General features: G+C 45.9%; 1 protein-coding gene across 3 annotated transcripts in view; it reads left to right on the top strand.

Moving 5' to 3' along the window:
* Nucleotides 1–12,797, top strand: part of CALY (calcyon neuron specific vesicular protein) — a 127,330-nt gene that overhangs the window by 89,792 nt on the left and 24,741 nt on the right. For all 3 annotated transcript variants that reach the window (XM_038743939.1, XM_038743938.1, XM_038743940.1), the window contains exon 3: nucleotides 1,433–1,552. In XM_038743939.1, the coding sequence (XP_038599867.1) occupies nucleotides 1,433–1,552 (120 nt within the window). The remainder of the gene's footprint in view (nucleotides 1–1,432; nucleotides 1,553–12,797) is intronic.

Below are 12,797 nucleotides of genomic sequence, written 5' to 3'. Positions count from 1 at the left end.
CACAGAGGCTCCAAACCCACTGACCCATTTAATAATAATAATAATGGTATTTGTTAAGCACTTACTGTGTGCCAAGCACTGTTCTAAGTGCTGGGGTAGATGCAAGGTAATCAGGTGGGACTCACAGTCTTAATCCCCATATTATAGAAGAGGTAACTGAGGCACAGAGAAGTTAAGTGACTTGCCCAAATTCACACAGCTGAAAAGTGGTGAGCTGGGATTAGATCCCACGACCTCTGATTCCCAAGCCTGGGCTCTTTCCACCAAGCCATGCTGCTTCTCTGGGTCAGAACCAGTGGTTTGAGCCCCAGGGGTGGCCCTGTGGTAGCCCAGTTCTAGTCTCTGACAATAGTAATATGAAAAATTATGGTCTATGTTTAGAGTTAACTATTCATTCAATCAATCATTCATTCAATTGTATTTATTGAGCTCTTACTGTGTGCAGAGCTCTGCTCTAAGTGCTTGGGAAAGTACACTACAGCAATAAAGAGAGACAATCCCTGCCCACAATGAGCTCACAGTCTAGAGGGGGGGAGACAGACATCAATAGAAGTAAACAGACATCAATAAAAATAAATAAAATGACAGATATATACCTAAGTGCTGTGAGGTAGGGAGAGGGGGGAAGAGAAAAGGGAGTGAGTCAGGGTGACATGGAAGGGAGTGGGAGATGAGGAAAAGTGGGACTTAATCTGGGAAGACCCCTTGGAGGAGATGGGCCTGCAGTAAGGCTTTGAAGGGAGGGAGGATTTGGGGAGGGAGGGCATTCCAGGCCAGAGATAGGATGTGAGTCAGGAGTCGGCGGCGAGACAGGAGAGATCGAGCCACAGTGAGAAGGTTAGCACCGGAGGAGCATTCATTCATTCAATCGTATTTATTGAGCACTTACTGTGTGGGTTGGGTTGTAGAAGGAGAGCAGGGAAGTGAGTTAGGAGCGCTCAGGCAATATGCCAAGCAGTATTCTAAGCACTGGGGTAGATACAAGCCAATCAGTTTGGACACAGTCCCTGTCCCACATTGGCCCCACACTCTTAATACCCATTTTACGGATGAGGTAATAGTCGTGGGAGGGGGGGTTACTTGGTAAATAGAGGGGTGAATTGTTCAGGTAGCTGGAACAGGGACTTGTTCAAGTAATCAGAGGGGAGAGTGGTTCAAGTGTCCGGAGGGGGAGTTGTATAGGTAGTTGGAGAGAGCAGTTGTTCTAGAAATACCCAACAGTCCACAAGGATGCACAGAGGACTGGGTGGCCATTACAGAGATCCGAGGTAAACTGTTCCCTCTGGTACCAATCAGAGCAGGTTCAATGTTTTTCCATTTCAAAATGTCATGTGATTCTCCCCGAATGCGATTTGGGCATTTCTAATGAGTCAGGTGGTGGAACTTTGATTTGCAAAGGTCAACAGGCCCTGAGCTCTTTCTCCCTCCACAGGTGATTGTCAAGACCAGAACAGAATACCAGCTCCAGCAGAAGAAGAAGAGAAAGTTACACGTTCCGGGAATAAAAAAGTTGAACATAAATCTCTACGATGAAGTATCAGAAAAGGTCAAGGTAAAACCTTTCCCTCCCCCTCCACCTTGTCTTTGAGCTCTGGGTTTAGACAGTCCCCCTGATATGACCATGAAGTCTGCATGTAATCATCAATCAATCAGTGGTGTTTATTGAGCACTTACTATGTATGGAACACCGTATTAAGTGCTTGGAACAGTAGAATCCAGCAGAATGAACAGACACTTTTCCTGTCCATAAGGCTTACAGTCTAGAGGGAGAGACAGACATTAATATGAACAAATAAATCATTTATAACATAGAATTTAAAGATATGTTCGTAAGTACTGTGGGGTTGGGGGTGAGGTGAATATCAAGAGTCCAAAGGTCACAGATAATAATAATGGTGATGGCATTTGTTAAGTGCTTACTATGTGCCAAGCACTGTTCTAAGCACTGGTGTGCACAAGGTAATTAGGTTATCATCATCATCATCATCAATCGTATTTATTGAGCACTTACTATGTGCAGAGCACTGTACTAAGCACTTGGGAAGTACAAATTGGCAACATATAGAGACAGTCCCTACCCAACAGTGGGCTCACGGTCTAAAAGGGAGAGACAGAGAACAAAACCAAACATACTAACAAAATAAAATAAATAGAATAGATATGTACAAGTAAAATAAATAAATAAATAGAGTAATAAATATGTACAAACACATATACATATATACAGGTGCTGTGGGGAAGGGAAGGAGGTAAGATGGGGGGGATGGAGAGGGGGAAGAGGGGGAGAGGAAGGAAGGGACTCAGTCTGGGAAGGCCTCCTGTAGGAGGTGAGCTCTCAGTAGGGCCTTATCCCACGTGGGGCTCACAGTCTTGAATCCCATTTTACAGATGCGGTAAATGAGGCATAGAGAAGATAAACGATGTGCCCAAGGTCACAAAGCAGACAAGTGGTGGAGCTGGGATTAGAATCCCTGACTCCCAAGCCCAGGCTCTTCCCACTAAGCCACGATCGAAGTGCATAGATGATGCAGAAGGGAAGGTGGGCCAGAGAAAGAGTCATTGAGAGAGAATAGGCTCTTAGCCAGAAATCAGGCGGTTTGGGTCTTAGTAGGTGGAAAAGGAGAAAGGAGAGAGAAACAGAAAGGAATCCAAAAGGTAGAATCATTTTCAGATCTTCTACTGCAGAATATGCACAGACCAGTCTCTGGGCACCCTGACCTCCTGTGTCCTTTATTCATCCCCCTTCTTAGCCCCCCTGCACCCATGTCCATATCTGTAATTTATTTATTTCTATTAATGTCTGTCTCCCTTTCTAATGATAATAATAATAATGATTATGGTATTTGTTAAGTGCTTACTATGTGCCAGGCACTGTACTAAGCACTGGGGTGGATACAAGCAAATTGGGTTGGACACAGTCCCTGTCCCATGTGGGGCTCACAGTCTCAATCCCCATTTGACAGATGAGGAAACTGAGGCATACAGAAGTGAATTGAGTTGCCCAAGATTCATTCATTCATTCATTCATATTTATTGAGTGCTTCATGTGTTCAGAGCACTGTACTAAGCGCTTGGGAAGTACAAGTCGGCAACATATAGAGATGGTCCCTACCCAACAATGGGCTCATAGTCTAGAAGAGGGAGACAGACAACAAAACAAAACATGTGGACAGGTGTCAAGTCGTCCGAACAAATAGAATTAAAGCTAAATACATAATGCTGTGCCCACTATGCCACACTACTTCTCTAGACTGTAAGCTCATTGTAGGCAGGGAATGTGTCCGTTTATTGTTATATTGTACTCTCCCAAGCGCTTAGTACAGTGCTCTGCACATAGTAAGTGTTCAATAAATAGGACTGACTGACTGACTGCCCAATAACTCTGACCTCTGTGTGGGATAGGGCCAGTGTCTGAGCTGATACCCACTCCGGTGCTTGGCACAGTGCTCAGCACAAAGTAAGCACTCTGTTAATATTTCCTCAACCACTTCAGACCACACTGGGGGCTCACCCACTCCCCAAGTCACCCTTTATAAAATTGGGGACTATTCTTGGTTTGTCCTCCATCCTTTCCTTCCTTCCTTCCTTCCTTCCTTCCTTCATTCATTCATATTTATTGAGTGCTTACTGTGTGCAGAGCACTGGACTAAGCGCTTGGAAAGTATAATTCAGCAATAAAGAGAGAAAATCCTTGCCACATCAGGCTTACAGTCTAGAAGCGGGGAGAGAGGCAACAAAACAAGTAAACAGGGATTAATATAATAATGATAATAATGATGGCATTTAAGTGCTTACTATGTGTGAAGCACTGTTCTAAGTGCTGGGGAGGATTACAAGGTGATCACGTTGTCCCACGTGGGGCTCACAGTCTTAATCCCCATTTTACAGATGAGGTAACTGAGGCTCAGAGAAGTTAAGTGACTTGCCCAAGGTCACACAAATAGAACTGTAGATATGTACATATAGTCACAAGTTCTGTGGGGTGGGGAGGGGGGGTACAGCCAAGGGAGCAAGTCAGGGTGATGTGGAGGAGAGAGGGAGCTCAGGAAAGGGGGGCACTTAGTCTGGGAAGGCCTCTTGGAGGAGGGGAGCCATCAGTAGGGCTTTGAAGAGGGGAAGTGCGATTGTTTGGCGGACTTGAAGAGGGAGGGCCTTCCAGGCCAGAGGTAGGATGTGGGCTAGGGGTCGATGGTGGGATGGGAGAGAATGAGGCACAGTGAGAAGGTTAGCACCGAAGTCTTTCGAAGACTCCTAAGAAGCCAGAGAAAGCTCAGCTCTCCAGACACAGGACAAGTGGATTTTGAGTTGAGGCCACAAACTTTGTCGGGTGTGATAGGATGGCTTCTGGTCCAGAAGCTCAGTTTGCCCCTATGATTCACCATTTCACCTTCATCATCATTTAAGACATGGATTTGCAAGAAATGCTTGCAGGAAAGTGGAGAGGGAGGTTATATAAACCCAGACAGGAGACCTGGGTTCCAATCCTGGCTCCACCACTTACCTGCTGTGTGACTTTGGGTAAGTCACCTAACTTCTCCATGCCACAGTTTGCTCATCTGTAGAAATGGGGATTTGACATCTGTTTTCTCTCTTCCTCAGATTGCGAGCCTCATACGGGAAAGGGACCGTGCCTGATTTCTATATGCTCTGTAATAGTAATAAAAATGATAATGATAATAATAACTGGTATTTCTGTAGAAGCACATGTTCTAGTGCCAAGAGCATGGGCTTGGGAGCCAGAGGACATGGGTCTAATCCCGGCTCCACCACTTGTCTTCTGTTTGACCTTGGACAAGTCTTTGACTTCTTTGTGCCTCAGTAACCTTATCTGTAAAATAGGGATTAAGACTGTGTTCCCCACTTAGGACAACCTGATTACCTTGTATTTACCCCAGCACTTGGAACAGTCTTGGCACATAGTAAATGCTTAACAAATACCACAGTTATTATTATTATTAATAAGCATTTACTCTGTGTCAATCACTGTACAAAGTGCTGGGGTAGATACAAGATAATTGGGTCCCACATTGGGCTACAGTCTAAGTAGGGAGGAGAACAGGTATTGAATCCCCATTTTGCGGATGAGGAAACTAAGGTACAGATAATTAAGTGACTTGCCCAAGGTCACACAGTAGACAAGTGGTGGAGCCAGGATTAGAATGCAGGTCCTCTGATTCCCAGACCTGTGCTCTTTCCACTAGGCAATGCTCCTTCTCAAATATGTGTTCAAGTTTCAAAATTTCAAAGGAAAACAGTGTGGATCTAGAGGAAACTAAGTAATGGTTCTGAGAACAATACCTTCACCTGTCCCTCCCAGCCCTGTAGCACTTATGATGATGATGGCATTTATTAAGTGCTTACTATGTGCAAAGCACTGTTCTAAGCACTGGGGAGGTTACAAGGTGATCAGGTTGTCTCACGGGGGGCTCACAATCTTAATCACCATTTTACAGAGGAGGGAACTGAGGCCCAGAGAAGTTAAGCGACTTGCCTAAAGTTACAAAGCTGAAAATTGGCGGAGCTGGGATTTGAACCCGTGACCTCTGACTCCAAAGCCTGGGCTCTTTCCACTGAGCCACGCTGCTTCTCATGCAGCACTTATGTCCATAGCTCTGATTTTATTTATTACTATTAATGTCTGTCTTCTCCTCCAGTCTGTAAGCTCACTGTGGGCAGGGAATGTGTCTGTCATATTGTTAGACTGTAGTCTTGCCAGCATTCAGTACAGTGCTCTGCTCATAGTAAGCACTCAATAAATACAATTGACAGACTGTCTGATTGACTGATTGACTCTCCATTCTGTGCTGGACCCAATTAGACATCTAACAAATGCTGCAATTTTATGAGAGCAATTTCTCCATGTGGTCCCTTCTGACTCCACTCTTCTCCCGCAGCCCAAGAGAGCCTCGTGAAAGATCAGAGAGAGTCCAAGAACTGCCATCAGATTTTAACTGATTTCCTGCAGATTTACATCCCTCAGAGGTCTATGACCTCTTGGATCCCTCTGACCTTTTTCCTTCCTCTACCCGGCAGCGTCTGTTATTCTCTAGGGAGAACTCAGTCACTTAGCATCCCTGCCCCTTCCCAAGCCCCACAGTTGGTGAGTTCCACGGGAAGTGCGAGCCCTGGGCTCCCAACTGGACTTCCAGCCGCCCAAGAAGGCCATCAGGCAGACATGCTGCTGGAGGATCCAGGTTGCTGGTAAATTCCGGTTGCCATGGTTTCACGCCAGCTGAAAAATCCCCTTGCCCGATTGCATCTTCAGGGATGTCTCTCATTGGAGCAAACTGTCATTTCGCCTCTGCTGCTCGTAAGCTGATTGTCTCTCTTTATTATACTGAAGCCCTAATTGTCACCAAAGGCTGCTGTGTTCTTCCGGCTCCTGAAACCCTCCCCACCGAAGAAGAAGATGGTGTGCTGTGCACCTTGCGTAGCCACGAGGGACTTTATCGCAGGCATAACTGTTCTCCAAGGTGACGGGAGAGAGAGAGTGAGTGAGCCAGGAGGCAGAAACATTGCAGTAGCTCCGTTGGCAGAATCTGCACAAACCAATCTCTTGGCTCCGTCCCTGAACTGCATAGACTTTGTCTCCTGGAATTTCCATCCCTTTGTTTCTAAGGATTGAGCCGCATCCCTGTATCCCATCTCAGAAATGCCTCTGTTTAGCATGAGAATATCACAGAGCAGCAAGCCTTCTCTGAATTATCCCAATTTGGCTTTTTATCTGAGCAGATATATGGCATGACATCTTTTCATCTTAAACTCAAAAGCCTCTTACAGATGCCTCCATTCCTCTGTTGTCTGCAGAGCCACTGGAGTCGAAGCTATAGGAAATGACCTAGATAAGGGTTTTGTTTCCTTTGGAAGAAGTAGGATCTCAAAGCCGCAGGGATAACTTTCTCTTTGTGTCAGACGATCAGCTCAGGGATCCCATTAGGGCTAAGGAGGGTGGATGGATGTGAAATGTTAGTTGGTCAGTTAGTAACTGGCATTTATTGAGCACTTACTGTGTGCAGAGGATGGTACTAAGTGCTTGGGAGAGTACAATATAACAATAAACGGACACATTCCCTGCTTACGACAAGCTTACAGTCCTGAGGGAGAGACAGACATTAATATAAATGAATAAATTACAGATATAATTGTAATTACAGAGAAGCAGCGTGGCAAAGTGGAAAGAGCACAGGCTTTGGAGTCAGTGGTCATGGGTTCAGATCCCGGCTCTGCCACTTGTCAGCTGTGTGACTTTGGGCAAATCACTTCACTTCTCTGGGCCTCAGTTACCTCATCTGTAAAATGGGGATTAAGACTGTGAGCCCCACGTGGGACAACCTGATCACCTTGTATCCCCCCAGCACTTAGAACAGTGCTTTGCATATAGTACGCGCTTAATAAATGCCATCATTATTATTTATATAATTGAATTACCGCTATAAACTGTTAAAGAAATACGCATTTCATAAAACCTTTTAGTCTAGTGAACCAAATCCAGGCCCTTGAGAACTGAACTGCAAAACAACAAGCATGGGAATCTTCCTCTTGTGTTTCCAGAGGGCTGGAAACCAGTGAGACCCTGGGGAAAAGGAGGATGTCTTCTATTTTTAGCTCCTCCAGAGAAGGGGCCATTTCCTTTTTCTTCGATTCTATGGTCCCAGTCACCTAGTACAGTTGCTTAGGGCACACACAGTTCCTATGTATAGTCATCTTAAGAGAAGCAGCGTGGCTCAATGGAAAGAGCACGGACTTGGGAGTCAGAGGTCATGGGTTCAAATCCTGGCTCCGCCAATAGTCAGCTGTGTGACTTTGGGCAAGTCACGTAACTTCTCTGTGCCTCAGTTCCCTCATCTGTAAAATGGGGATGAAGACTGTGAGCCCCACGTGGGACAATCTGATCACCTTGTATCATCCCCAGCGCTTAGAACAGTGCTTTGCACATAGTAAGTGCTTAACAAATGCTATCATCATCATCAAGTATCTTAAACACCACTATTAGGGAAGGTCTTTGACTGCTTGCATATGGCTGAAAAGGGCTAAGAGGGAACCATAGTTCTGGCCACATTGTATAATCAATCAATGAATCGATCAATGACATTTATTAAAGGCTTTTACTGGGTGCAGAGCACTGTACTAAGCACTTAGGAAAGTACAGTGTAGCAGAGTTGGTAGACATGTTCCCTGACCACAGTGAACTTACAGATTAGAAGGGGAGACACACTTCACTATAAATCAATAAATACGGGTAAGTATTCATTTATTCAATCATATTTACTGAGTGCTTACTGTGTGCGGAGCACTGTACTAAGCACTTGGGAAGTACAAGTTGGCAACATATAGAGACGGTCCCTACCCAACAGCGGGCTCACAGTCTAGAAGGGGGAGACAGACAACAAAACAAAACATATTAACAAAATAAAATAGAATAAATATGTACAAGTAAAATAAATAGAGTAATAAATATGTACAAACAGATATACATATGCAGGTGATAAGTACATAAGTGATGAGCGGCTGAGGGGCGGGTGAATAAAGAGTGCAAATCCATAGGCAAGGGTGATGAAGAAGGGAATGGGAGAAAATATTATGAGGGTTTAGTCAGGGAAGGCCTCTTGAAGAAGGTGCATCTTCTTTAAGCTTTGAAGGTGGGACGATGTCAGATATGAAGAGGGAGGACATTCCCGGCCAGAGGAAGGACATGGGCGATAGGTCGGCGGTGGTTCTTGGTTGTGTTGTCACGCTCAATATTTGTGGTGCCTGGTACTGTTTCCTCTTTTGCCTCTTTTTCACTCATTTCTACGAAGGTTTCCCCAAAGAGAAGCATCCCTTTTTCAATATCAGTGCTCCACACAGGTCTGTCTTCAGTAACAGTTTTCCATTGGGATGCAGTATTTTCTAAGGCTTTGTTGTACCATGTTCTTAAGTTGTTTTCTTGCTTTTTGGTGCCCAATTTTCAGCTCTCTGCCTGGCAGGAATTTGGGTCTCCTGCTGTTGTTCATTCTCCTCACGTATCCCTCCCTGTGTAGCCATGTTGAGGTGAACTGAGCCTTGATGCCAAGAGGCAGGTGACCTCCCAGAACCACGCTGTTCTGCACATAGTGGTTGCTCCACATTGAGATGTAGTATGGCTTAGTGAGAAGCAGTGTAGATAAAGCACGAGCTTGGGAGTCAGAAGGACCTGGGTTCTAATCCTGGTTCTGCCACATGTTTGCTGTGTGACCTTGGGTAAGCCACTTGACTTCTCTGGGCTTCAGTTACCTCATCTATAAAAAAATGGGGATTAATACCCTTAATTACGGATTAAGAGTGCGAGCCCAATGTGGGACAGGGACTGTGTCCAACCTGATTAACTTGTATCTACTCCAGCCTTAGAGCCTTGCTTGGCACATAGTAAGCACTCAACAAGTACCATAATTATTGTTAGTATTACTGAGGATGATGATGATGGCAAGCCAGTTTTCCAAAGACTGGAGCATTTGGTTCGGGGAAGGGGCGGGGGGGCGGGGGAGAGAGAGAGAGAGAGACAGAGACAGAGACAGAGACAGAGACAGAGACAGACGTGGCTGGGGGAGGGATGAACCTTCACCTCTGGCTCATTCATTCATTCATGCATTCAATTGTATTTATTAAGCGCTTACTGTGTGAAGAGCCCTGTACTAAGCACTTGAGAAAGTACAACACAGCAATAAATTGTGACATTCCCTGCCCACAACAGGCTCACCGTGTAGAGCGGGGGAGACAGACATCAATGCAAATAGTTCACTTGTTCCATACTTTCAGACCCTTTCCTGCCAAGAGGTCAACTCACTGCCTTGAATCTAACGGGGGATGGAGGACAGGTACCAAATCCTCATTTTACAGGTGAGGAAACTGAGGCACAGAAAAAGCGATTGACTAGCCCAAGATCACACAGCAGACAAGTGACAGAACCAGGAATAGCCCAGTCCTGGGCTCTTTCCACTAAGCTACGCTTGTTGTCTAGTCACACTGTTTACCTTTCCCAGGTGGGAAGGCCAGACATTCATACATTCATTCATTCATTCAGTCGTATTTATTGAGTGCTTACTGTATGCAGAGCACTGTACTAAGCGCTTGGGAAGTACAAATCGGCAACGTATAGAGACGGTCCCTGCCCACCAACGGGCTCACAGTCTAGAAGGGGGAGACAGACAATAAAACAGAACAAGTAGACAGGTGTCAATACCATCAAAATAAATAGAATTATAGCTATGTACACATCATTAATAAAATAAATAGAGCAATAGATATGTTCAAATATACACAAGTGCTGTGGGGAGGGGAAGGGGGTAGGGCAGAGGGAGGGAGGGGGTGATGGGGAGGGGAGGAAGAGGAGAGGAAAAGGGGGGCTCAGTCTAGGAAGGCCTCCTGGAGGAGGTGAGCTCTCAATAGGGTTTTGAAGAGAGGAAGAGAGCTGGTTTGGCGGATGTGCAGAGGGAGGGCATTCCAGGCCAGAGGTAGGATGTGAGCCAGAGGTCGATGGCGGGACAGGCGAGGACGAGGCACCATGAGGAGGTTAACAGCAGAGGAGCGGAGTGTGTGGACTGGGCTGTAGAGGAAGAAAAGGGAGGTGTGGTAGGGGAGGGTGAGGTGATGGAGAGCTCTGAAGCCTAGAGTGAGGAGTTTGAGCTGAACCTCTGTGGAGTGCTTAGAGCAACGCAAGATGGCTCCTTCCCCATTCTTTTCCTTACAGATCTGGTGTTCCTGTTTGCTTTGGCCTCTCAGTCGGTCTGGCTGTATGAACCAATGATTGGCCCTCATGCTTTCAATGAGCTTCGCCTCTCGGGCCCACACCTCCAGTGTCTGCTTCGGGTGTTGGGGGCAGGGAAGACAGTGGGAGGGGATTGATCTTTGCAGGGTTTGGATTTTCCTCTTCTGCCCGCAATGGATTTGTGGTTATACAATGCATTTGCAATCATAACTAAATCATCTGGGTACTTTCAAAATCATAAATTATTGAAGGCACATCTCCTCCAAGGGGTCTTCCCCAACTTCCTCTTCTCCCACTCCCTTCTTCATCACCCTTGCACTTTGGATTTGCTCCTCTTATTCACCCCATAGCACTGGTGTACGTAGCTAAAATTTATTTATTTCTAGTAATGTATGTCTCCCCATCTAGACTGCAAGCTCACTGTGGACAGGGAATGTGTCTACCAACTTTATGTTGTATTTTTCCAAGCATTTAGTACAGTGCTCTGCATGCAGTATGCACTCCATAAGTATGGTTGATTGATTGATGAAGTTCTATAGTATTCTGGAGACACAGGGTCAAAGGAGCCAAATGGGAGTTTTCGTTCATTCATACATTCAATAGCATTTATTCAATTGTATTCAGTAGAATTTTTGAAAAGCACTGTACTAAGCACTTGGGAGAGTATACAACAGATACATTCCCTATCCACATCAAGCTCACAGTCTAGAGGGGGAGACAGACATTAATATAAATAAATAAATTACAGATTTGTACATATGTGCTGCGGGCTTGGGAGGAAGGATGAATGAAAGGAGCAAGTCAGGGTGATGCAGAAGGGAGTGGGAGAAGAGAAGAGGAGGGCATAGTTAGGGAAGACTTCTTGTAGGAGATGGGCCTTGAAGTCGGGGAAAGCAATTTTCTGTCTGGTATGAGGAGGCTAGAGGCAGGATGTGGATGAGAAGTTGGCGGCAAGATAGACGAGATCGAGGTACAGTGAGTAGATTAGAATTAGAGGAATGAAGTGTGTGGGCTGGGTTTTAATAAGAGAGTATTGAGGTGAGGTAGGAGGGGGCAATGTGATTAAGTGCTTTAAAGTCAATGGTGAGGAATTTTTCTTTGATGCAGAGGTTATGGGAAGACGTCAAGAGTTTTCTGTCCCAATGTTTTCCTTGACAGTACTAGTACCCAAAGAAGGGTGTTAACATTGTGGGAGCTGCTAAAACATTCTCGTCAAAGGAATTCTGAATTGTAAATGGAGACATTTGGAGCAAAGTGGCTTTAACTTTCTGTCCCCTTCTCCCCCTCCCTCGGGGTAGCCCTCCTCCCAGCTGCTCTCTTCTTCTACGGAGGATAAGGCAACATTTCAGGTGGGACACTCCTGGACACTCCAAAGGGAAACAGAAGGGACAAGGCTGCAAACAACTCTTCTTCTAGGATGATGAAGCTCAGCAGCTGCCCAGAGGCAGGAGGATAGACTCAATGACCTCCTGAAGCTCCATCCAGTTGCCGTGCCTTTATGACCTAGCATTGGAGTTCGGCTTGGAACTGCTTCCGGACCAATTTTCCGGAGGGCATCATGGTTCCTAATTTTCATCTCTTCTAGGGTCAGCCCCCCACGGTGCTCAGGGCGATATGACCCCTGGACCTCCCAGCCCCAGCTATGAACCAGCCCCCAGAGGAAGTTCTTAGGAGGGGCCTGCAGCTAAGGCAGACCTTCAGGAAGGCAGACCCTCAGGACAGGTCCTCTTCTTGGTGAGGGATGGAAAAAGTTGCTGGGGACTGATATGAAGCGGCTGGGGCAAACTTAAAACAGAAAGTTACAACCCTAACTAGGGACTGCTTTTAGAAGAGCTGGTGAAGGGTGTACCTTAGTCGTTGACTTTATTAACCTGAATTCACCTATTTTTTTCTTCTTTCTTTCCCTCTGTTCCTTTCCCATCTTCCTTCCCACCCTCCATTCCATCCCCTCCCTCTGCCTTTTTCTCTCCCCCTCCATCTGATTCCCATTTTTCTCCCCTCCTACTTGCTCTTCCCTTCCTTTTTCCCTTCCCTCTTCCTCTCGCTCTTCTCCCTCCCATCCCGCTGGCCTGCC

This window comes from Tachyglossus aculeatus, chromosome 3, assembly GCF_015852505.1.
Source record: "Tachyglossus aculeatus isolate mTacAcu1 chromosome 3, mTacAcu1.pri, whole genome shotgun sequence".
NCBI classification, from domain to species: domain Eukaryota; kingdom Metazoa; phylum Chordata; class Mammalia; order Monotremata; family Tachyglossidae; genus Tachyglossus; species Tachyglossus aculeatus.
This window is presented reverse-complemented; position numbering and strand designations above follow the sequence as displayed.